The sequence below is a fragment of the Spermophilus citellus genome (assembly GCF_964194105.1).
Source record: "Spermophilus citellus genome assembly, chromosome: X".
NCBI classification, from domain to species: domain Eukaryota; kingdom Metazoa; phylum Chordata; class Mammalia; order Rodentia; family Sciuridae; genus Spermophilus; species Spermophilus citellus.
Genome location: NC_138190.1, coordinates 18,473,353 through 18,498,102, shown reverse-complemented (window position 1 = coordinate 18,498,102; position 24,750 = coordinate 18,473,353). Strand labels below are relative to the sequence as shown.

The following is a 24,750-nucleotide window of genomic DNA, read 5'->3' as shown; positions in this document are numbered from 1 at the left end:
TGTCTCAGCCTCCTGAGCTGCTGGGATTACAGGCATGTGCCACCGTGCCCTCCCATTTTATATTTTATTTAGAGACAGAGTCTCCTAAGTTGCTTGGAGCCTTGCTAAATAGTTGAGGCTGGCTTTGAATTTGTGGACCTCCTGTCTCGGCCTCAGTTGGGATTACAGGCATGTGCTACAGTGCCTAGCTTGCATTCTCTGTCTCTCTTTGTTGTTTTTTTTTTTTTAAATATTTTTTAGATGACAATGGACCTTTATTTTATTTATTTATATGTGGTGCTGAGAATTGAACTCAGTGCCTCACACATGCTAGGCAAGCACTTTACCACTGAGCTACAACCCTAGTCCCTTGCATTCTTTTTTTTTTTTTTTAATATTGCAAGTATGACATTTTCTGTGTAGTCATCAAATTTGGTAGAACAATTTGAGGATGAAGGTAGTATAACACTATTTAAATTTTTCATTAAGGATAAGCATATTAATCTCTGAGGATCTAGCTTTTGTATCGTAGCAGTCTTTTCTTTTTTGGGGGTACTGGGGATTTGAACTCAGGGGCAGTCAACCTCTGAGCCACATCCCCAGCCCTATTTTGTAATTTTATTTAGAGACAGGGTCTCACTGAGTTGCTTAGCACCTCACCTTTGCTGAGGCTGGCTTTGAACTCACGATCCTCCTGCCTCAACCTCCAGAGCTGCTGGGATTATAGGCGTGCGCCATTGCGCCTAGCTAAGCTTTTGTATTGAATAGCTTAGGGTTTTATATACATTTTCAGGGAGGGATGGGAGAGTGATAAATTACTGCTTATGGCATAAGTATGGAGGGTTAGTTAATTTGGAAATATCTTCTGTTTAATTGCTCAGAAGTTTGCCTTCAAATCAGAATGGTAGCCTTCTAACTGAAAAGGAAGCATTTAATTTCTTTGCCTTTAATTTCCTCTTTACCCCCACCAGACTTCTTTCTTTACTGCTCACAAGAGAGTTTGAACTGTTAGAAATTTCTGTGGTATAAATAGCAGTAATAGTCTTCCAAGGCAGAGATAGGAAGAGGTTGGGGTATGTTTGTGTGTGGTCACTTATCTCTTATCACACCTTCAGTGGTATTCAAACTTTTTGGTCCCAGAACCTTTTATACTCATTGGGATCCTAAATAACTTTGGTTTATGTGGGTTGTATTGATTTATACAGAAATTGAAGCTAGGAAATTGAAACACACTTATTTGTAATTCATTTTGAAAAATAACCCATTAAATATGGTTGCTTAAATCACATTTTTAGTTATTTATTTTTTAAAATTATATTTTTTTAATTACCAAAATGTTTTTGTTGTTGAGGATTGAACTCAGAGGCACTCAACCACTGAGACAGGGTCTTGCTGAGTTTCTTAGGGCCTTTGTTAAGTTGCTGAGGTTGGCTTTGAACTCAAATCCTCTTGCCTCAGCCTCCTGAGCCACTGGGATTACAGGTGTATGCCATCGTGCCCAGTACATTTTTTATTAAAATAACTCTTCCAAATTAAGAACATAATGAGAAAAGTACAATTAGGCAAGTCTCTTTAATGTCTGATTTAATAAAAGACAACTGCTCATCAACTTCTGCATTTCCATCATGAGTAAATTTCTGGAGATTAGTTCAGTGAGAGAACAGAGAAAAAGACAATTTAAAAAAATTATTTTTTTAGTAGTTGGGTACAATACATTTATTTATTTAGTTATTTATTTTTATGTGGTGCTGAGGATTGAACCCAAGGCCTCACGTGTGCTAGGCGAGCGCTCTACTGCTGAGCCACAACTCCAGCCCTGAAAGAGACAATTTAAAAAAATTATATTGAAAATAATTTTGACCTTGGGGAGCCCTTTTAGGGGACTGGACTCCCAGTTCTCCCTGAACCATAGTTGGAGAATTGCTGTACTAATCATTCCTATGCACAAAAATATGAGATTTACTTTCCTTTTATAAAAAAAGATTCTTTTTGCAGTGCTGGGAATCAAACCAGTCTCCTGCATGCTAGGAAAGCACTCTACTACTAAGCTATACCCTCAGTCCCTCTTTTCTTTTGTCATTGTCAAGGTGATGAAATAAGACAAACACTTCAATATATTTCTTTCTTAGTAGTAAAAGTATGTGTTGTAGTTTAGTCTACTTTAGGATCATTCCCCTTTTGAAAAAAAAAAAAAAACAACTTCCATTTAAAATTCTGAAGGCCAAGTGTAGAGATGTACATATTAGGTTTATGAACCATAATTTCCCTTAGTCTGATGATCTGTTTTGAAAAGTGAGGATACAGAACATTAAACATTTTGTATGTAAATATCTTTTTTTGAAGATGCTAATGAATTTTCCCCAGCTTTCAAATAACTTATAGAATTATTATAGAATTATTTGAGTTTTATGTTAATTTTATAATGATTAGTTTCTCCCTTAAGTTGGTATAATTTTGTTTAGAGAATTCTTAGGTATAAGATTTTAAGTATTTTTCTTTTTTCTTATATTGCCCTTTTTTCTACTTATTTTCAAACATGTGTTTTTGTATTATAGTTGTTTTTGTTCTTTTTTTAAAACCTCACTCATTCTAAGTCTTTTTTCCCTTTTTAATAGCATCTAAGGTATGAATTGTGAACAAGTTGGTTTTGTTTAATGTGTTTATTTGTACGTTTGGTTGTTTGATGCCTTAAACATTGATGTTATAGATCAGTGCTGTCCCATTATAATATAATGCAAGTCACACATGCAATTTAAAATTTTCTCATAGCCACAGTTTTCTAAACAGAAGAAACAGGTGAGATTAATTTATTTTAATCTATGTCCAAAATATTTCATTATATAATCAATATAAAATTTGTATAGGATACTTTTACATACTTTATTTGGTACTAAATCTTCAAAATACGATTCATTTTATACTTAAAGCATTTCAATTTGGACTAGTCCCATCTCGAGTGATTGATAGTCTCATGGCTAGTGGCTTCTGAAACAGCATAGACTAACTTTGGTTAGGGCAGAAAAGCCTAAGGAGCCCATTAGTAAAACTAGAAAATCATACTTCCATGATCAGAACAAATGGAGACCAAAGCTGTTACAAAGTGATGTCCAGTGTTTTTGACTATCAGTACATTTCTTGGTCTCTTATAAACCTGCATTGTGATAAACCCTAGGGAGGATTGGGGTCTGTACAGAAGAGATTGAGGGGTCTCAAGTCCCTCTGCTCTTGTCAGTGATAGGGAGAATTAGACAAGAGTTGGATAAAGGAAGCCAGCATTGATGGACCAACATTAGGTGCCTTGCTCTGGACTAGATATTTAATTTGTGTTAATTCTTTAATCAGTATCCCAATTCAGTAAGATTATTATTATTCCTAATATAAGGATGGAAACCAAGATGAGGAAGTTAACAAAATTTCAAATTTCTCAGGGTCACACGGGTGGTAAGTACTAGTAAATACTTTTATTTCAAAGATTTTTCTCTTTGACCAAACCGTTTTGTATTTTTTATGAATCAAATTCTAGTCTTAATTCTTTTTATTTAAATGGTGCTGATGATCAAACCTAGGACCTCTCACATACTAGGCAATTGTTCTACCACTGAGCTACACCTCCAGCCCTTTAATTCTATTTCTAATGAATTGTATGACTTTTACTAAAAAGTCATTTCTGTTGGGTGCGGTGGTGCATGCTTGTAATCCCAGGCACTCAGAAGGCTGAGGCAGCAGGATTACAAGTTTGAGGCCAGCCTCAGAAATTAATGAAGACTCAGTAACTTAGTGAGACCTTGTCTCAAAATAAAAAATAAAAGGGCTGGGGATATAGCTCAGTGGTAAAACACCCCTGGGTTCAATCCCCAATACCAAAAAAAAAAAAAAAGTCATTTCACCTGTGAACCATAGTGTCTTTATCCAGTTACAGTTAGTCTTGGTCCTGAAAAGGTGGGCCATATTTAGAGAGGATTTCTCTGAAGTTAATTGGGTCAGGTTTATTATTTGGCCTCCAGCAGTACCAATTGAGGGGACATAGCAATAAGCACTACCATGAGCCATACTAAGTGCTTTACATGTATTAACTCATTAACTCATAGCAACCCTATGAAGTACATTCTATTACTATTAGTATCTCCTTTTACAGGTGTTAACAGATGTTAGAGCACGGAGAAGCTAAGTAGCTTGCCCCAAGGTTACAAAGCTGATAGGCAGAACCAGTATTCAGTCTCTGGTGTGGGACTTCAGACCTGTACTGTGACTCACTACTTTACCAAAAGACTACATCGTGTTGGTCGGTTAATCACTGAACGTTTTATTGTTTTCTGCTTTGTACATGCTTCCCTTAAAAGTGTAAAATACAAGCTGGATGTGGTTGCACATACCTGTAATACCAGTGATTTGGTAGGCTTAGGCAGGAGGATCTGCAAGTTCAAGGTCAGCCTCAGCAATTTAGTGATACCCTGTCTCAAAATTTTAAAAAAGGGTGGGGGGATGTACTGCTGCTCTCTCATTGTAGTCTTATTGATAGGTGCACTAGGCTTTTCTGGTAGAAAAGAAGTTACAAATTAGCTATCAAAAATTGGTTTTAGAGGTTGATTGAGATCAGGTAAACTTTACAAATGCGTTGGTAAGACTTTAAAAGTAGCTATAGTTTATTTATTTTGCATATCTACTTAAGTGCATTGCATATATGTCAAGTTATATAAAAAGTAGGAGAATAAATGAAAATTTTATGTCTCAAAAGTTTAGAGCTGGGTATGGTAATATGCGCCTGTAATCCCAGCTGCTTGTTAGGCTGAGGCAGGAGGATCACGAGTTCAAAGCCAGCCTTAGTGAGACCCTGTCTCAGAATAAAAAAAGGGCTGGGGATGTGCCTCAGTGATTAAGTATCCAAGTACCATTGTGTTCAATCCCAGTATTGGGGGCTCTGTAGAGGACTTGACTAGTATGGGTGAAGACCTAGGTTCAATCCCTAGTACTGGGAAAAGAAAAGAAAAAGTTAGAAAGCATCTCCATCTAATGCTCTTATTTTTATAGATGCAGAATGAAGGCCAAGAAAGTGTAAGGAACTTTAATCAAAGTAAAAATATCTCTGTTTTAAAATTTTTAGTTAGATTCTTGGTTTTAATAGGAAAAATCATCTGAGGTAGTAAAATGGGGGAATTTACTCTTAGGAATATGTCTCTCATAACCCAAGAGCAGACATAGACCTGGGTCTGGGGACTGGAAAATGAAGATGTTAAGGAGCACTCCCCATCCTCTCATCTTGGCTTTATTCTTTCTCATTTGGCTATCTTTCTCTGATACTTAGCCCACATGGCAGGCAGAAGTGAGTACCCACAGCTGCTCTTTGACATGTTCCAGTTACACCCAGTCAGTGCAAGTCTGTCTCTTTTTCCCTTTTTTTCTTCTCTCTCCTTCCCTAAATTCTAAATTCTTGACAAAGGGATGTTCATCTTGATTCATATTTCCCATCCTGGTCTGACCATATGTGACTAGGACCAGGACCAGGGAGTGGAAGCCTGCCTGCTAGGAATCCCCTTCAGTGGGCTTGGTGCCCAGGAGTCTGCCTCCACCCCTACTTCATTGCTTTATGATATTTTCACATAGTATCTGGAACTTGGATTGTTTTTTGAGGAAAGTATCCTTTTATTTTTTGGTGTTGGGATTAAACCCAGAGCCTTGGGTATACTAAGTGCTCCTTCTACCACTGAGCTGTATTTCTGAACCCTGTATCTCCTTTTTTTTGAAATTTTTTTTTTTTTAGTTACAGGTGGATACAATACCTTTATTTTTATGTGATGCTGAGGATCTAACTCAGTGCCTCACATGTGCTAGGAAAATGCTCTACCACTAAGCCACAACCCCAGCCCCCCCCATCTCTCCTTTTAAAAATTTCCTTTAGATAGAGTATTTTTTAGAAAGGTGAATATTAGCTTTCCAGATAGTGATAACTGTTGGATAGAGAGGATTGCTTTCACGTGAAGTGAAATATATAGTATTTCAGGCACTGTCAAAATAACGAATTAATGAAACAGCACAGTCTACTCTCAAGTATATGAATGCTGCTGTTTACCCTTCTGTTATTAAATATTCATTGTCATTATATCTTGACAAAACAGAGTGATAATTGGTGACCATAATGACCCTGAGAAATATTGCAAAATGCCAGACTTTTCATCTAGTTTAATTCCTTATTTTTATTCTATTTTGAAAATTGGTAATTAGAATGATATTGATAGCTCTCTACTAACCAGAATGTTTGTTTATCCATACACCACACTATATGAGGTTCCTTTTGTTCATTTTTGTACATATGTTTTATTTCACTTGAAAAATTCTAAGCTCATTGGTTTTACTTTTAAAAATAACCCAGATGGGGTGGGGATGTGGCTCAAGTGGTAGCGCACTCACCTGGCATGCATGCGGCCCGGGTTCAATCCTCAGCACCACATACAAACAAAAATGTTGTGTCCTCTGAAAACTAAAAAATATATATATATAAAAAATTCTCTCTCTCTCTAAAAACAAACAAACAAACAAAAAAAAAAAACAAAAACCCAGAGCTGGGTATGTAATCCCAGTGATTCAGGAGGCTGAGATAGTGGGATCACAAGTTCAAGGCTAGCCTCAGCAATTTATTCAAGTCCTAAATAATTTAGGAGACCCTGACTCAGAATAAAATGTAAAATTAAAGGAAAAATAAATAAATAAAAAGGGCTGGAGAGCTGGGGATGTGATTCAATGGTTAAGTGCCCCTAGGTTCAATCTTCAGTAACCAAAATAAATAAGTAAAAATAATTCAGATAAATAAGGCCACATTGACAACTTGCTTTAATCTTGAATGTGTTAGTATAGTAGTTCTGACAAGCATTGTTGATATTGTCTAAAATATATTTATTCCAAATTATAGATAACACCCTCTTGTGTTTTATCTTTCTAAAATAAAATCACATAGTTTGTTTTTTTAAGATGGGGTCTTGCTTTAGGTAGCCCTAAAATGCCTGGGCTTAAGTGATCTTCCCATCTCAGACTCTCAGGTAACTGGAACTATAGGCACAGACCACATGACTGGCTGAAATTATATAGTTCTTGATTAATGGAGTATTAATAAAATTTTTGATGTTAATTTCATTTTGTGCATACTTAGATAAGTAAACATTTAATGTGGTTTGAATCAATAGAACTTAGAGACAAACAGGGGTCAGTCATGGTGGTGCATACCTATAACCCCTGCTACTCAGGAGACTGAGGCAGGAGGATCACAAATTTGAGATCAGTCTAAGCAATTTAGCGAGATTTTGTCTCAAAATTAAAAGTTAAATAATAAAAAATTTAAAAAGCCTTAGGATGAGCTGGACATGGTGGCACACAATTATAATCCCAGTAGCTCTGGAGGCTGAGGCACAAGGATTACAAGTTCAAAACCAGCCTCAGCAAAAAGCAAGGTGCTAAGCAACTCAGTGAGACCTGTCTCTAAATAAAATACAAAATAGAGATGGGGGTGTGTCTCAGTGGTCGAGTGCCCCAGAGTTTAATCCCCAGTAGCAAACAAAGCCTTTAGGATATAGCTCAATGGGAGAGTGCCCCCAGAGTTCAGTCTTCAATACTATTAGAAGCCACAAATGGAGAGAAGGAGGTACCTAGAATGCCTCTTGGTAAGATAGAGAATACAAAAGAAAAAAAAAAATGGTTAAGGGGATGGTAGAATTAGGATTCTGTTTAGATATGTTGTCTTTGAGGTAATAAAATGGGATCATCCCTTAAATAGGCACCCAGAAGTGTCTACTAGGTAATCAATTAAACCTATATAGGGCTTGAGTACGGGTAGAGATTTGGGCAGATTATTGAGGTATTGGTGAAAATAGGTATTAGTAGAAGCCATGGTTTAGCTAAGATCATTTAGGGAGGCATAATATTTAGATTAGAAAAGAGCAAGAACAGAATCCTGGGCAACACCAACATTTAAGGAAAACAAGCCCATGAAGGATATTGAGAAATGAGCAGCCTAAGCATAGGAAGAGAAACAGGAGAATAATGTCATGGAACTGAGAGATGATCCAAGGTCATTAAGTATGCTACAGAAGGATCCAGAGAAATAGGGACTATGAAGTGACCATTGGATTTGGCAATTAGGGTCTTTTAAAGATTTTTTTTAATAAGCTTTAAGAAAACAACAATACACTCTGATTGCACATAGATTAAAACATGCAGATTGGCAGATAGGAAAGGACAAAAAGTAAAACTGCCTGATACTCTCCAAAGGTAACCATTTTTAACATTTTCAGCATAGTTTCTATTTAGACTTTTTTCTTAGTAAAAAGATGACCTTATACCGTGATAACTGTTGGTTAAATGGGTTAAAATGTCAAGAAGTTAAATGTCATAGACAGCATATTGATCAAACAAAGTAGTAAGTGTAGTGATAACTTATGAGAGTAGAGGAGTAGTGTAATTAATGTGGTTATGGAAGCCAACTTTTCCCTCTCAGCAACTAAGGTTCAGCCACATTCTGTGTATGGAGGGGGTTCCTGAATGATACATATTTCCATACTTACTGTAGAGCCTAACACAGAGAAATGTTTTTCTTTTAGGTAAGGATGAGGTATTGGTAATAGAGTGTTGAGATTAGTGGGAACAGCCTCCTAAAGAAGGAGGTAGAGCAGGTGAGAGCAGTCGACTGTGTTGTCTGTTGTTTCACTGGTCCATTCAAACACCCAGGAGAAAGAAAACTTGGGAGATTGGGTCTCAGCATTGCCACTTATGGGGATTCAGAGCCATAGATGTTGGCTGCCATATCCTTTGATTGCACTGTTCTAGGCTGGCATGGTCTGTGGATAGTGGTCCAGCAGATAGCTCAAACATGATTCCAGATCATGAGATGTTGCAGACAATACTTTATAATTGGTATAGTATTCCAGAAATTTGTCAATATTGCTTGTCCTTATTTGGGATCATCTTTCATTGTACATCAGTGCACACCAATGGGGAATGCCCTCACAGCTATTCAAAGAAAAGTCCATAGGCACTGAAGGTCTCCCCCCAAATTAAAGGATCAATTGACATAGTTTTGTTTTAGCAGGGAAGATAGGGAGGGACAGGCAGAGGGGAAAAAGAAATGTAGATTCTGGCAAGAGAGTGATTGCTCTTATATAGGAAGGTCTAAGCTGTAAGAGGATAGAGGTAAAGTTAAGAAATGATATATTAGGGCTGATGTTGTGGCTCAGTGGTATAATGCTTGCCTTGCAAGTGTGAGGCACTGGGTTTGATCCTCAGCACCACATGAAAATAAAGATATTGTGTTCATCTACAACTTAAAAAAAAAGATATATCAAATGAAAAACATAGGAAGGTTAAGTGGAAAGTTTAAGATTCCAGATGTGAGCCAGGTGCAGTAGCACACACCTGTAATCCCAGCAACTCAGGAGGCTGAGGCAGGAGGATCTCAAGTTCCAGGCTAGCCTGGGCAACTTAGTAAGACCCTGTCTCAGAATGAAAAAGGATGGGGGGCTGGGGATGTGGCTCAAGAGGTAATGTGCTCGCCTGGCATGCGCGGGGCTCTAGGTTCAATCCTCAGAACCACATAAAAATAAAATAAAGATGTTGTGTCCACCGAAAATTGAAAAATGAAAAAGGATGGGGATATAGCTCGGGTGGTAGAGAGCCCCTAGGTTCCATGCCTAGTACTGAAGGAGAAAAAGTTCAGGTGTGGACCAGTTCTGGGTCAGGTCAAGTCTTAGAGATTTGGGAGTAGAGTGTGCAGTGGAATTAGGGAGAATTTATGAGGTTGTTAAGAAGCTCTGACTCTTGTTTTTTTTTTTGTTGTTGTTGTTGTTGGACACGATACCTTTATTTCATCTATTTTTATGTGGTGCTAAGGATCAAACCTAGTGCCTCACATGCTAGGTGAGTGCTGTACCGCTGAGCCACAACACCAGCCCACTTTCAGTTTTCAAATGGGTTATCTTTGGTGAAAGTTGAATAGAAGCTGACTTAGGTGCCTGTGTATCAGTGAGTGGGACTGATTGATCAGGAGGTGTGTATATGATAAGTAACAAGGGGCAATAGAAGATGGATTTTTGTCTCATTGAAAGGCCAATTTTTAGGAAAAGGACAGATTTTTAAAAACCAAGAGAAATTTAGGCCTGTAAGCTATAGAAGAATTTATTTTTTCTAAGATGGGTGAGGTTAGAAATAGGGGTAGAGGGCAGGAGGCTTGGCAGCTATGACTTTGAGAAAGACTATGTCATGTTGTTTAAGTTGTTATGTGGAGGGAACTTTATGGACCAATATGAGCATACAAGGAAGATTGTGTTCATTGAAGCAAGGTTCTACAGGGCAAAGTGGAAAGGGTTGAAAAGGCATTTGGGAATGGGGGAGGGGTGATTAGGGAAGAGAATGGGAGCTGTGTGATTCAAGTTAAGAACAGGATAAGGGGCTGGGGTTGTAGCTCAGTGGTGGAATGCCTCCCTAGCCGTGTGTGAGGTGTTGGGTTTGATCCTCAGCATCTTGTAAAAATAACTAGAATAAAGGTATTGTGTCCATCTACAACTTAAGAAAGAACAGGATAGGTGGGTAGAGCTTCATGTCTAAATGAGAAAAATGCTTTATTAATAGTGTAATAGACTGAATGAATTTATTCTGCTTCATTTAGATCTAATTTTGTTATTATTTTTTGTGATGCCGGGAGTTGAACCCAGAGGCTTGTACGTACTAAACACACATACTCCTGAGCTACAACCCCAGCCCTACATCTAATTTTAACTATCTTAGCTTTATTTCTCTGATATGCAAAGATTATATATTCTCTGATATGCAAAGAGACACTGATGTCTTGTATAGAGGAACAGAATCCTTATGTATAACTTATCCTTATGTATAATCCATATGTATAATTTAAGTATAAAAGCAATATATTTTTTGTTTGTAACCGTATTTATTTTGTGTGTGTGTGTGTGTGTGTGTGTGTACACACACATTAAATAAGATCAATGAGGTAAGCAGAAAAGGAAAAGACATCTCTTGAAAACCTACTTACTTGGGGACATCATTTTTTTTTTAGTTGTTGATAGACCTTTATTTTATTTATATGTGGTGCTGAGAATTGAATCCAGTGCCTCACACATGCAAGTGTGCTACCTCTGAGCCACAGCCCAGCCCCATCATTTTGCTTTTTTAGTCTAAGTAAATACATGCATATTTATTTCATTTTTGAAGATAGTCAGTATAATGAAGACTCCTGCTTGTTTTTAGTATAATATCTAATAAAATATTCTTTGTCAGAAAGGTAGATTGCTGCCATCATTCTTTATATGTGTGCGTGGAATTGAACCTAGGAGAATTCTACCTCTGAGATACATCCCCAGTCCTTTTTTTTTAATATTTGTTTTTTAGTTGTAGTTGGACACAGTGCCTTTATTTATTTATTTATTAGTTATAGATGAACACACAATATCTTTATTTATTTTTATGTGGTGCTGAGGATCTAACCCAGTGCCTCACACATGCGAGGCAAGTGCTTTACCACTGAGCTCCAGCCCCAGCCCCAGCCCCAATACCTTTATTTTATTTATTTATTTTTATGTGGTACTGAGGATCGAATCCAGGGCCTCACATGTGCTAGGCGAGTGCTGTCCGCTGAGCCACAACCCCAGCCCCCCCCCCCCCCAGTTCTTTTTAATAAAAATTGTCTAGGTGGACTCTGAACTTGTGATCCTCCTGCCTCAGCCTTTTTTTTTTTTGGTACTAGAGATTGAACCTAGGGGTACTTAACCACTGAATCATACCCACAGTTCTTTTTTATTTTTTATTTTGAGACAGTATCTCACTAAGTTGCTTAGGTACTTGCTAAGTTGCTGATGCTGTCCTTGAACTTCTGATCCTCATGCCTTAGCCTCTGGAATTGCTGGGATTACAGGCGTGAGCCACCATGCCCGCTTTTACTATTATTATTAAATGTTATAGTAATCCGTTATAGGACTGCAACATATTTATTTAATAGTCTGTTGTTGAATTTTTTAAATATTGTTTTTGAAGGGTCTCACTGTGTTGCCCAGACAGATCCTTAGCTCATGGGTTCCAGTGACCTTCTTGCCTCAGCTGGGACTGCAGGCATGTGCCACTATACCCAGCTACTCTCTCTCTCTTTTTAATTATAAATAAGACTAGGTAGGTGAGGTGGTGCACACCTGTAATCCAAAGCAACTTCCAGTGGCTTAGAAGGCTGAGGCAGGAGGATCGTGAGTTTGAAGCCAGCCTCAGCAAAAAGTGAGGCACTAAGCAACTCCGTGAGACCCTGTCCCTAAATAAAATACAAAATAGGGCTGGGAATGTGGTACAGTGGTTGAGTGCCCTTGAGTTCAATCCCCAGTACCCATAAGTAAATAAATAAATAAAGCTAGAAAGACATATATATATAATTTGACATATTTATCTGATTATTTTCTTTGGGTAAATTTCTTTTGCTATAATATCTTTTTTCCTCCAAATTTAATATTTGGCTATGAAATCCTTTTTGTGTTACTCACTTTGGAACATATTTAAATTTATTTGATGAAGTCAGGTGTGTTGGTACATGTCTGTAATCCCAGCTGCTGGAGAGGCTGGGAGAGGAGGATTGCAAATTCAAAGTCAGCCTCAGCAATTTAGGGAGGCCCTAAGCAACTTAGTGAAACCCTGTCTCAAGATAAAAAATGAAAAGGGCTGGGGGATGTGGCTCAGTAGTTAAGTGCCCTGGGTTCAGTCTTTGCTACCACCCCCTCAAAAAAAGAAAAGAAAAGAAAAATTATTTGATAAGCAGTGTGAAGTTGATAGAATAGGTAAATATTGTTTATAAGTTAACAATTTACCACTGTTTGATAGATAACATCTGTAATGAATTATTTTCCTCTGGGAAACTGAAAACATTTGTCTTCATACCTTCAGATTTTCTTCTGAAGGATTTGTACATCTAGGACTTAGGCAGTAGAACCGAGATAATTATAAAAATAGTTAAAACTTTAAGTTAGTATTGTCTTCTGAATGCATGGAAATGTTAACACTATTTTCTTTGATTACTTTTTTTCCAGGTGATTCATGGCAGGGGACGTGGAAGGATTCTGTTCCTCCATCCATGACACCAGTGTCTCTGCTGGGTTCAGAGCACTGTATGAGGAGGGATTGCTTCTTGATGTCACTCTGGTTATTGAAGATCATCAGTTCCAGGCCCATAAAGCACTCTTGGCCACCCAGAGTGATTACTTCAGAATTATGTTCACTGCAGACATGAGGGAACGAGATCAGGACAAAATTCATTTGAAAGGTCTAACTGCTACTGGTTTCAGCCACGTCCTTCAATTTATGTACTATGGAACTATAGAACTGAGTATGAATACTGTTCATGAAATTCTTCAGGCCGCCATGTATGTGCAACTTATAGAAGTGGTGAAGTTCTGCTGCTCTTTTCTCTTAGCGAAAATCTGCTTAGAAAATTGTGCAGAAATTATGAGACTCTTAGATGATTTTGGTGTAAACATCGAGGGAGTCAGGGAGAAGCTGGACGCCTTTCTGCTAGACAACTTTGTGCCACTCATGTCCAGGCCTGACTTCTTGTCCTATCTGAGCTTCGAGAAGCTCATGTCTTATTTGGATAATGATCATCTGAGCAGGTTCCCAGAGATAGAGCTGTACGAGGCTGTGCAGTCTTGGCTGCGGCATGATAGAAGACGCTGGAGACATACCGATACCATCATTCAGAACATCAGGTTTTGTTTGATGACCCCATCCAGTGTTTTTGAGAAGGTTGGTGCATTTGAAAGCAATAGACAGGACTCATCATTTAGTTAAGGCAGTATGTCTTTATAGCTAAGATTCCAAGATTTGGTCAGGAACCAAAAAATAAAATGAATAGTTTGTAAGAATAGTTTATAATAAGCCTGATTTTGTTGTAGCTTATACATTTAGGATTTTTAAAATACATTTTGTGGGTGAAAAATGAGGTAGAAATGATTCATTTTTAAAGTACTTTTAAAGTTGAATCATAATTATTTGATATAAATTATTGCAAGTTTGCTTTACCTTTTCTTTTCACAAAGTAATTAAATCTGAACTGGGTCAGGCTAACTATTTTTAAAAATTAAGTAATACATGCTGGATTGGCATTGAGAGTTTTACAGTTTCTTACAGTACACATTAATACAGTTTCTTATTCTTCTAAAATATAATTAAGACACATAAAATAGCTCTTGAAAACCAACATGCCATTTTAGTGATTTTCTTCACTACTCTCACCTAGTTCTTTTTCCTCCCCCATTTCACTGTGAATACTAACTAAATTTAACTGTGAAAACATGTTACATGTCTAAAAACATTTTGGCATTTTGAAACAAGTAGACTATAAATCCTTAATCTGCATTGATCAGACATCACTGCACATATTATCATGTAAATGATTCTTTCTTAAAAATACTCTTTATTCAAAATAATCTTGGCCTTTTTGCATGTAAGCATTTTTATTTTTATATCAAGAGTCTCACTTGTGATCCATTCTTGCCCAAAGAAGAGAGAGTAGTTTCAGTAATTGCTTAACTTAATTGGTTACCTCTGGGGCTCTGTTTACCTCTTGCATCTTTTCTTCTTTCTAGAAAGCACACAAAGCTTGGTTGACATCCTTCATGTTAAACAATTCCTCAGCTTTAGTTACCAGACCTGGTGATAAAAATATAATATTTGCAAAGGAGGGTTGTTTATGCCATTTGAAAAATAAACAAATTTGCGCCTTTGAATAACACTCAGTGGCCTGACATGTGTTTTTTTCCTCTGAAATGCTATGAAATGTCATTATCTTATATATTTAATAGAGAACTCAATTTTGTGTGATTTTATCTTTATTTTCTGAATATATTGATATGATAGAAATAATTGAAATTTAAGATTCATCATCATCATCATCATCATCATCATCTTCATCTACTTTTTTTGTTTTTGTTTTTTGTGGTACTGGGGACTAAACCCAGGGGTGCTCTACCAGTGAGCTACATCACCAGCCCTTTATCGTTTTCTTTTTAAATTTTGATATGGGGCCTTGCTAAGTTCCTGAGGCTGGCCTTGAACTTGAAATCCTCCTGCCTCAGTCTCCTGAGTCACTGGGATTACGGTATGTACCATCAGGCCCAGCAAGAATATACTTCTTACTTATTCTTTTTGTTCTGTGAGAATCAGCTCCACATCAACTGTGTAAGTCATTTGCTCTGATGTTATGATTTTGTCCTTACTATTGTTTTTATTGCTTTTTTCCCCCTGGAGAATCTTGTTTTGTCTTTATACATTATATGCAAATGCTTTCCCACTACTAAAATAAAACCCCTCCAACTTTAGTCTAGATGGAAGTATTTGTGAAATAGAAAATTAGATTTCCCCTCTTGTGTAGGACAGTTTGATGGATAATTAATAGCAGTAATTGATTTGTGAGTTCTGAGATGCAGAGCTTTTTTACCTTTCAGTCATCAGTTCAAGGTAGGCAATCGTGACAGTGGCTAAAATTTAATAGGTAGGTTTTCAACTTATAGAAAATATCAGTTGGACCCTCTGATGGATTCCTTTGACATCTGCAGCACAGGAAGTAGTTCTTTCCATTGGCCAGGTTGGGAGTTATCAGAATAATTTTTATTAAGGCTTCCTTCTGAAATTACTTTCTTAGGAAAATTTAATTAAGGACCCAGCCAGAAGAAATTTTTGTTTTTTGTAATGTAATATAAATCTTTTTAGTTTTACTTTAGTAATATTGGTAAGATAAGTGGAAGGTAGCAAGTGATTCTTGCCTTAGTAGTTTGTGAGGTTTATTAGAGGAATTTATGGCTTTCTAAATGTTGAAAAACACTATTGTGGACAGATTTGAGATCTTATTTCTAGAAATGACTCCAAAAACCAAACTAATATGGAAAATTTGGTTGGACAATAAGAATTTAGAGTATTTTGTGCCATACCATTTTGATTTCTTTGAAAATTGGACCTGGGGCTAGGGTGTAGCCCAGTAGTGAACACTTGCCTAGCATGCTTGGAAGGCTTGAGTTTTTTGTTTTTTTAAACCAGGGATTGATCCCAGAGGGGCTTAACCACTAAGCCACATCCCCAGCCCTTTGAACATTTTATTTATTTATTATTTTTAGGTGTATTTGGACACAATGCCTGTATTTTATTTTATTTATTTATTTATTTATTTTTTTTTAGAGAGAGAGAGAGAGAGAGAATTTATTTATTTACTTTAGTTTTTTCGGCGGACACAACATCTTTGTTTGTATGTGGTGCTGAGGATCGAACCCGGGCCGCACGCATGCCAGGCGAGCGCGCTACCGCTTGAGCCACATCCCCAGCCCCTATTTTATTTATTTATATGTGGTGTTGAGGATCAAACCCAGGGCTCTACACACGTTAGGAGAGCACTCCACCATTGAGCCACAACCCCAGCCCTTAATATTTTATTTAGAGATATCGCTTTGCTGAGTTGCTTAGGTCCTTGCTGAATTGCTGAGGCTGGCTTTGAACTTATGATCCTTCTGCCTTGGCCTCCCCAGTGGCAGGGTTACAAGTGTTCACCACTGCAAGGCTTGGGTTTTTGTTTTGTTTTTTAGTACTGGGGATTGAACTCAGGGCCACATCCCCAGCCCTATTTTGTATTTTTATTTAGAGACAGGATCTCACTGAGTTGCTTAGCACCTCACTTTTGCTGAGGCTGGCTTTGAACTTGTGATCCTTCTGCTTTAGACCCCCAAGCCACTGGGATTACAGGTGTGCTCCACCACGCCCAGCTAAGGCTTGGATTTTGATCCCTAGCACAACAACAACAACAACATAAAAAAAGGAAATGGGGCCCATCTATTTTTCCTGCATTCAGCAAACTACATGTCTCAAACAAGGCCATTCTAACATCCATTATATATGCATGGCCTCAGAATGGGCATAGAAATAAAGCGAAGTTGTATCTGTGTTATTCCTTTTTTAGTAAGAGAATCTTCATGAAAAAAGTGTCAGTTTTGACTTGTGGTTTTATCCTATTTGCTGAAATTTAGAAAAACAGATTTTGATAGGCACTTTTTGTCTTTAGCTTTAACGTGTTTTAAATTCGCTTATGAGACTTTCTGAACTTAGAAAACAACCAAAAGAAGAGTAGAGTGATCACCCATAATATCACATAGGTTAATAATTATTAACATTTTGCCTTATTTGCTAGGTAGGTAGAGGGTGTGTAGACATTATGTATAATTTGTTTTGGTTTGTTTTAAAAAAAAATTTTATAGTTATAGATGGACAGCATGCCTTTATTTTATTTGTTTATTTTTATGTGGTGCCAAGGATTGAACCCAGTGTCTCACACATGCTAGGCAATTCTCTGCCACTGAGTTACAGCCCCAGCCCCGTTTTTTTTTTTTCCGCTAAACCATTTCAAAGTAAGTTGTAGCCATCATCCCTAACTACTTCAACTCTTGCATCTCCCAAGCATCTCTCAGGAATAAGGATATTATCTTAAATAGCCATAATAATATTGTCACACCTAAGGAAATTAACAATTCCTTAATGTCATGTAATATCTAGCCCATTTTTGGATTTTCTCAGTTCCAAAAAATGTCTTTTTTTTAAAGCTTCTTTCATGAACAAGGATTTAATCAAGGTTCACATAGCACATTTGGTTGTCTTTCTTTAATCTAGAATTATCTCTCTTTTCTCCATTCATCATAGGATGTTCAAACATAAAGTTGAATAAATAGTCTAGTAGTGAACACCTGTATACCTAGATTTAACAACTGTTACATCTGCCATATTTGCTCTATAACCCTTGAAAATACGTTGTAAATATCAAGATACCTCATTCCTGAATACTTACCATAGTTTTCCTAAAAATAAGAACTTTTCCCTCACTAAATACAATACTATTCCACCTAGGAAAATTAAGACATCACAAATAGAGCTAATCCATATTCACATTTTCCCAGCTGTCACCAAAATTCACTAGAATTTAATCAAGGTTTATGCATTGCTTTGGGCTATCATGTGCCTTCCTAATCTGGAACAGTCCCCCAGTACCCACTTTTTTTTTTTTTTTTTTTTTTTGAGAAAGATCAGACCCATTGTCTGATCTTAGAAAACTCTCTTACTAAAAAAAGGAATTGTCTTTCACATTCTGGATATATCTAATCATTTCCTTGTGTTGATGTTATCTTAGTTCCTCTATTCCCTTTATTTCCTATTAATAGTAATTTTTTAGCATCATATTTTTCAGGAAAATATTGTTGTATTGCCAGAGAAAAACTTGTAAAACCACTTAGCAACTTTGATCAAACTTAGCAATCATTCTTTTTGTGTTATGAGGTCAGGTGGCCCAATTCTATAAACAAAAATTATCAGGAATTTTATTAACACTAATCTAATTAGAGTCATGGAATTCTCTTCCTTTTAAAAAAATTAGAATATTTCAGTATATTGAGACTATAACTAGTTGGAAGTGTCAAAATCAAAAGATTTCTTTTTATAAAAAAATCAGTATGGGTGCTAGGGGTGTAGCTCAGTGGTAGAGCATGTGCTTAGCATGTGCAAGACTCTGGGTTTAAGGATAGTCTTTCAACCTTAATCAATTCAGAAATTATTGAGGGCTGGAGATGTAGTTCAGTGGTAAAACCCTTCAATCCCCTAGCACACACACACCCAAATAACTATGTATCTGAGTCTAGAACTGTGTTGTTGAGTACAGTTGCTACTGGTAGTTATTGAATAATTGAAATGTGGCTAGTCTGAAATATCAAAGACTAAAATGACAAAAAGGATATAAATTACCTCAAGTGTTTTTTTTGTGTGTGTGTGGTGCTGGGGATTGAAGGGTTTTACCACTGAACTACATCTCCAGCCCTCAGTAATTTCTGAATTGATTAAGGTTGAAATACTATCATGGATATACTGTGTTAAATATATTGTTTAAATCAGTTTTACCATTTTATTTATTTATTTTTTGTACTAGAGATTGAACCCAGGGCGCTCTACCACTGAGCTATATCCCCAGCCCTTTTTTTTTTTTGGAGACAGGGTCTTGCTAAATTGATGAGGCTGGCTTCAAACTTATGATCCTCTTGCCTCAAATGTGGCTACTAGAAAATGTAAAATTACTTCTTTGGCTTGTGATTGTGGGTCAGATTATATTTCTGTTACACAGTGTTGCTTATGTAAAGCTAAGAAAGTGAATTGTTGGAATCTCTGAATATGCATACAGTAAATAGCCGTTCTCACATATTTAACCCCTCTCCCACATTCCCAGCCTTTAGAAATATTATATACAGTTAGTATGATTCTTTGGAGTGATTGATGAATATAACTGTTAATGAGTATAGCGTCTCTTTGTCAGGGTTCTTTCTCTGGCCTCAGGAAAATAAAAGCAATTTTACAAAACTTGAAGGAACCTATGGAGATTTTTAACTTCCTGTGGTAGTTAACTATCAGATATGAGCAGTGGCTTCTTAGAGAGGGGGATGGGGTTATTCTGTATCTTTAAGGATATCTTTTCCTCATTGATTCCAAGAACCTGAATATTGCCCTCTAGTTGTACAGAAATCTTTGGGTTTATTCTATTACAGTATCTTTCTCTGTAGTCCTCTACTGGATTTCCCCCTCAGCTAAAAACACTGCCTTAACTTCTATATTGAATTCTCTGTGGGACCAGCACCAAAGAGGCCAAGGCTTTTAGATTTCCTTCCATTTTATTAGAGGCAGTGATTCAATTTATCTGAATGCTTTACACACACACACACACACACACACACACACACACACACACAGATTTTTTTTGTGTGTGGATGTGTTTACAAACATACATACATACATATGTGTATACATATATGCCAGGTTGTGCACAAAGTGCTGTACACATAGGTAGATTCTACATGTTATCCCTGTTTTGTAGATAGGAAAACAGTCTCAAGTTAGGAATATTATTCCAGAACAAGTAGCACTGTCATTGTCCAGACTGGAACTCAGGTCTGCTTGCTTCCCAGTCCAGGGACTTTTCTGTTTCAGCTGATAGAGTAGGGAAAAGACTTTTTAAAGTGCAGAAGGCATGCTGTTAACCTGTGGTCCAGCCTGGGTAATTTTGAAGTTGTTATCCTTGTGAAAATTCTAATGTGTTTGCTTGAGCAAAACAGCCTGAAAAGTTAAATAGTACTGAAAGAATATAAGGTGTGAAAGCATGATTCAGGAGTTTCCACTGTATAATCAAAGAAATCTGAAGATTTAAGATTTTCTCTCTCTGGGTGTCTAGTACTGGGGATGGAATTCCAGGAACTCACATTAGGTAAGCACTGAGCTATGTTCTCCAACTGGATCCTGTCCTTTTGACCTAGTAGTTTGATTTTTTTTATTGGTGCATCATAATTATACCTAATACTAAATTCATTATACCATATTTGTACATGAACATAATTTTATTAATCTGATTCTCTAGTACCTTCCCTTTCCTTCCCCTCCTCCATCTCCCTGAATCACTTGCTTTATTCTGATCTTCCTTCCATTATTATAATTAATAATTATTATTTTAAATAGTGCATTAGTAGTTTGAGTTCTTATGGTTTGTTTATATATAGTGGATTCCCAGTTTCAAAACTAGAGTACAGTTTTAGTGTTCACTTACACAAATGTCTGTGGCATGTATTTTTACCAGCTCTGATGGTCTTTGCACCTATTAATAAGGTAAGGCCTGACGTTTGTCATTCTGAATTTCAGTGAAGATTTAAATTGTTTAACTGCTCTTTTTGGTCTTTTGACTGTTTTTCTTGATCCTGAGGATTTAACCTAGGCACCGTTTATCAGTAAGCTACATGCTTGTGACCTTCCTGCCTCAGCCTCCTGAGCTGCTGGGATTATAGGCATGCCTGTTGTTCTTAATCTCATGCTTGGGTGGTATGATATTCTGATTAATTGAAGCACAACCCATGTGGTAAAGGGTAGATGGTGAGTGCTCCTCTAAAATCCCTTCACTCAGGCACTAGAACATGTTTTGACTAATTTAACACTTGCCTGATGTAAAATTTCTGTCCAACAACTAAACCATAAACTGCAGTGAATATTTTCAAGAACATTAGCCAAATATTCTTGAAAAAAGTTTGCTTACATCTAATGACTAGGTAGATCTAGAGGATTACGTGGAAATTTCCTTCTAACCCTCAGTTTTAGAAGTACATGAGAAACAAGTAGTACTCTATTTGACAGTAAAAATGGGTTTTTAAGAAAAAATGTGAAATTTGATTAGAATTTCTGATAAGTGAGTTGTTTTTGAAAAGCTTAAGTCATCTTTAGATATTAAACATTATTTATGTAGCTTAAACTTGAAATTGCTTAAATTAACAGTCAATTCACTTGCCCCTTGGAGTGAAAGCACAGAGATGAGTGGGTTTTCTGTTGGAAACTAGGTCAATGGATGAAGTGTACTTTCTCAGTTAACTTAAATGTTTTTTTTTCTGCATTGGTCTCCTCTTTGCTGACCCCCTCCTCCTTGACCCCATGGATTTGGATTGTAATTAACACATATGCAGTTCTTTAAAAATCATCCAAGGTGCTTTTCTCCTCTGAAATCTTCTACATTTTATATGTAGATATAGAGTGCTCTTATATTCTACCTTTGGCTTACATTCATTGCTGACTGTGGATTCCTGAAGAGTGCCAGAAATCTAGGTGTTGATTGCTGTTAGGGCCCTGAGAAAGACAACATCTTAGTGAATGTATTGAGAAGACAGGAACCTATTGAAAATAGGAGTTTAAAAATTTAGTCTTACTTGCCAATTTTCCTTTGAAATAAGATGAAAACAAATGCATAGAAGAATTGGAAATTAAAGAGGAAGATATGGAATTAGAAACCACTATGTTGACATGTAAAAGGAGAAACCCTTTGTAATTCATTATGGGGAAAAAGAAAAACCAAATGATAAGTGGAAAATGAATCAAAGGGTTATGGGATTTAGCTCAGTGGTACAGTGTTTATCTGACATACAGTAGGAGGCCCTGAGTTCATTTCCCAGCAACCCCCCTCACCCCCCCCAAAAATATCAGAGAAATCTGGAAATGACTGGAGAAAAGGTTAGGTGTCAGAAAGGAACAAGGTGAATATTTTAGATTTTAGACTTTGAGGTTTTGAATTTTCAGATTTATTATCTGGAAAAGACTACATGTGTCATAAGTAAGCATTGCTCATCCAAAAGTTAGTTTGAGGATTAAGCAAGCCATTTATTTGGCTCTGCTCTACTGTATTTATAAATAAAACATTTATGTAGTGGAGAGTGTTTCCATCAATAGGAAAAAGTCCCTCATAAGTTGAGAATCCTAGAATTTAGTTGTGCTAAGTATTAGTATATGCAGATAGTAAAAAGATTGTCTTAAAGTTTTTTTAAAAATGCATTTTTCTCTTTTTAGACTTGTGTATTAGTTTATAACAGTGATCTATTGTACATAAATTGGAAGAAAATTAAGACTTTCTAAGCACATTTATTTTTGAATCTAGACAAGATGAAGGGATGGAAAACTTACAAAATTGTGCTGAGACTCTGAATCTTGTTGAGGGAGCCTTTCCTTTGCCCCCATTTATCTTGGTCACTTTACTTTGGGAGTTTAATTTGGTACTTCAGTCTCTTGCCAGCTTAGGGAGTAGAGTTTGCATAAATTCTTATTAAAATTTGTCTTTGCTATTTGGTATTTGACTGTATAGTTGGTCATATTCTGTGGTTTTTCCATCCACAAATTCAGTTACCCTAGGATTGAAAATATCCCCCCCACAAATTGCATCATTTTTTCTTGTCATTTCTTAAGCAATAATAGTGTAACAGCTATTTACATAGCAATCTAGACAAGATTTAAAGCATACCAGAGCATATGTGTAGGTTAAATGCAAATCCAGTGCTATTTTATATGAGACTTGCATCTGCAGGAGGTCCTGGAACCAGTTCCCCTCAGATACCAAGGGATAACTATAATTATAGTATTATTAAAAGGATTTGCACTTAGCCTGGACTGATTTTTTTTATAGCCTTATCCTGATCATTAACTTGTTTTTTTCAGGACAAAGGAATTAATTAAAGGCATTTTGCACCTAGCTGTTTTAATGATGATTTTGTTTCACATGAATCAATATAAGCTTTCATTTTGAGCATGTTTTTTCCCCCCTCAGTGCTGGGGATTGAACTCGGGGCCCCTCACATGCTTGGCAAGCAGTCTACTACTGAGCAGCACGATTTTTATAAATAAAGACTTCTTGTACCAGGGTAGATAGTTTTGCAATACAACAAATAAAGACCATTCCACATTTTATTGAGAATTAAAATTATATCAAGTGTACCTATGGTTCCCAAGGATATGATTTGTTTTTAGCATTAGAGCCCCATGATAGTAACTGCTTTGTTTCTGGATATTTCCCTTGAAAAGATTAATCATTGTTCAAAAAGAATGATAAAACTGATGACCAGGACTCAGTTTTCCACTTGATACTTTCTTGTCATTCTGAGAATTAAGTTAATGATTTTTTGGATGCAGGAAGGGCCAGAGAGGTGTCTCTTCATGTAACTGACCTCTTTTTTTGGAGGAGAAAATATCTAAACCTGGAGGCTTGTTCAGGGTCACACAGTGACTTGATGACATTGTCAAGCCCTAAACTGGATCTTAAGTTTGGGTATTATTTCCACCCCATTACTCTAACACACACACTGATGGATAGACTAAAAGGCATTTTATTTCTTTGGTTTAGTATAAGAGTATTGGGCATTTTAAAAATCATTTCAGGGCTTGGTGTGTAGCTCAGTGGTAGAGCACTTGCCTAGCAGGTGTGAGACCAGTAGCTAGCTGGGCATGGTGTCACATGCCTGTAATCCCAGAGACTCAGGAGGCCAAAGCAGAAAGATTAGAAGTTGGAGACCAGCCTCAGCAACTCAGAGAGGCCCGAAGCAACTTAGTGAGACCCTGTCTCAAAAATTTTAAAAAGGACTAGGGATGTGGCTCAGGGATTGAGAACCCCTGAGTTAAATCCCTAGTACTCCCCCCCAACCCCCGCAAAAAAAAAGTACAATAGCTGATAATATCTTATTGGCTGGTTAGGGTATGGGAATGTGGCTCAGTGGTACAGTGCTTGCTTAACATGTGGAAGGCCCCAGGTTCAATCCCCAGCACTACATTAAAAAAATATTAAATAAAAATTAGCTGGTTAAAAGCCTAAAATAATTTCAGACTAGCCAGTTTTAGTAGATCTTTAAAATTCCAGATTTTAATCAAATGAAAGTAAACTCTGTGGAAATGCCCCTTTTTATTTGGAAGTACTGAGAAGAGAACCCAGGATCTTGAACATGCCAGGCAAGTGTTGTTCCACTGAACTACATTCCCAGCTCAGGAAATGCCTACTTTATGTTGCAAGTTCCATTTTCAGTCTCTAAAAATTAAGGATGGTATATACAAATTACCTGTAAAAATAATATCTTAATACTTATTAATTATATTTAATATTTTTGATATTTATTATAAGTATTTAGTAAATAGATTATGTAATATTTTGACAGTGAATAGAGAAACAGAATCTTTGCCCAGTAGTAGACCTAGCTATTGAATATTTTCAGGCACCACATTCAAAATTAATCATTTCTCAATTTTCCTCCTTTGCTAACTATATGCATTTATGTATGGATACAATTACATTAAACTAAAAAGTTTAGAGGAGGGAATGGCCAATTTAAAATTTCAGACCACTGTGTTTTTTTTTTAATATTTTTTTTTAGTTGTCAGTGGACCTTTATT

General features: G+C 36.7%; 1 protein-coding gene across 2 annotated transcripts in view; it reads left to right on the top strand.

Annotated features, from left to right (window-relative positions):
• KLHL15 (kelch like family member 15) overlaps positions 1-24,750 on the top strand; it is a 43,587-nt gene that overhangs the window by 5,425 nt on the left and 13,412 nt on the right. For both annotated transcript variants that reach the window (XM_081278366.1, XM_081278367.1), the window contains exon 2: positions 13,038-13,749. In XM_081278366.1, the coding sequence (XP_081134492.1) occupies positions 13,045-13,749 (705 nt within the window). In that variant the 5' untranslated portion in view covers positions 13,038-13,044. The remainder of the gene's footprint in view (positions 1-13,037; positions 13,750-24,750) is intronic.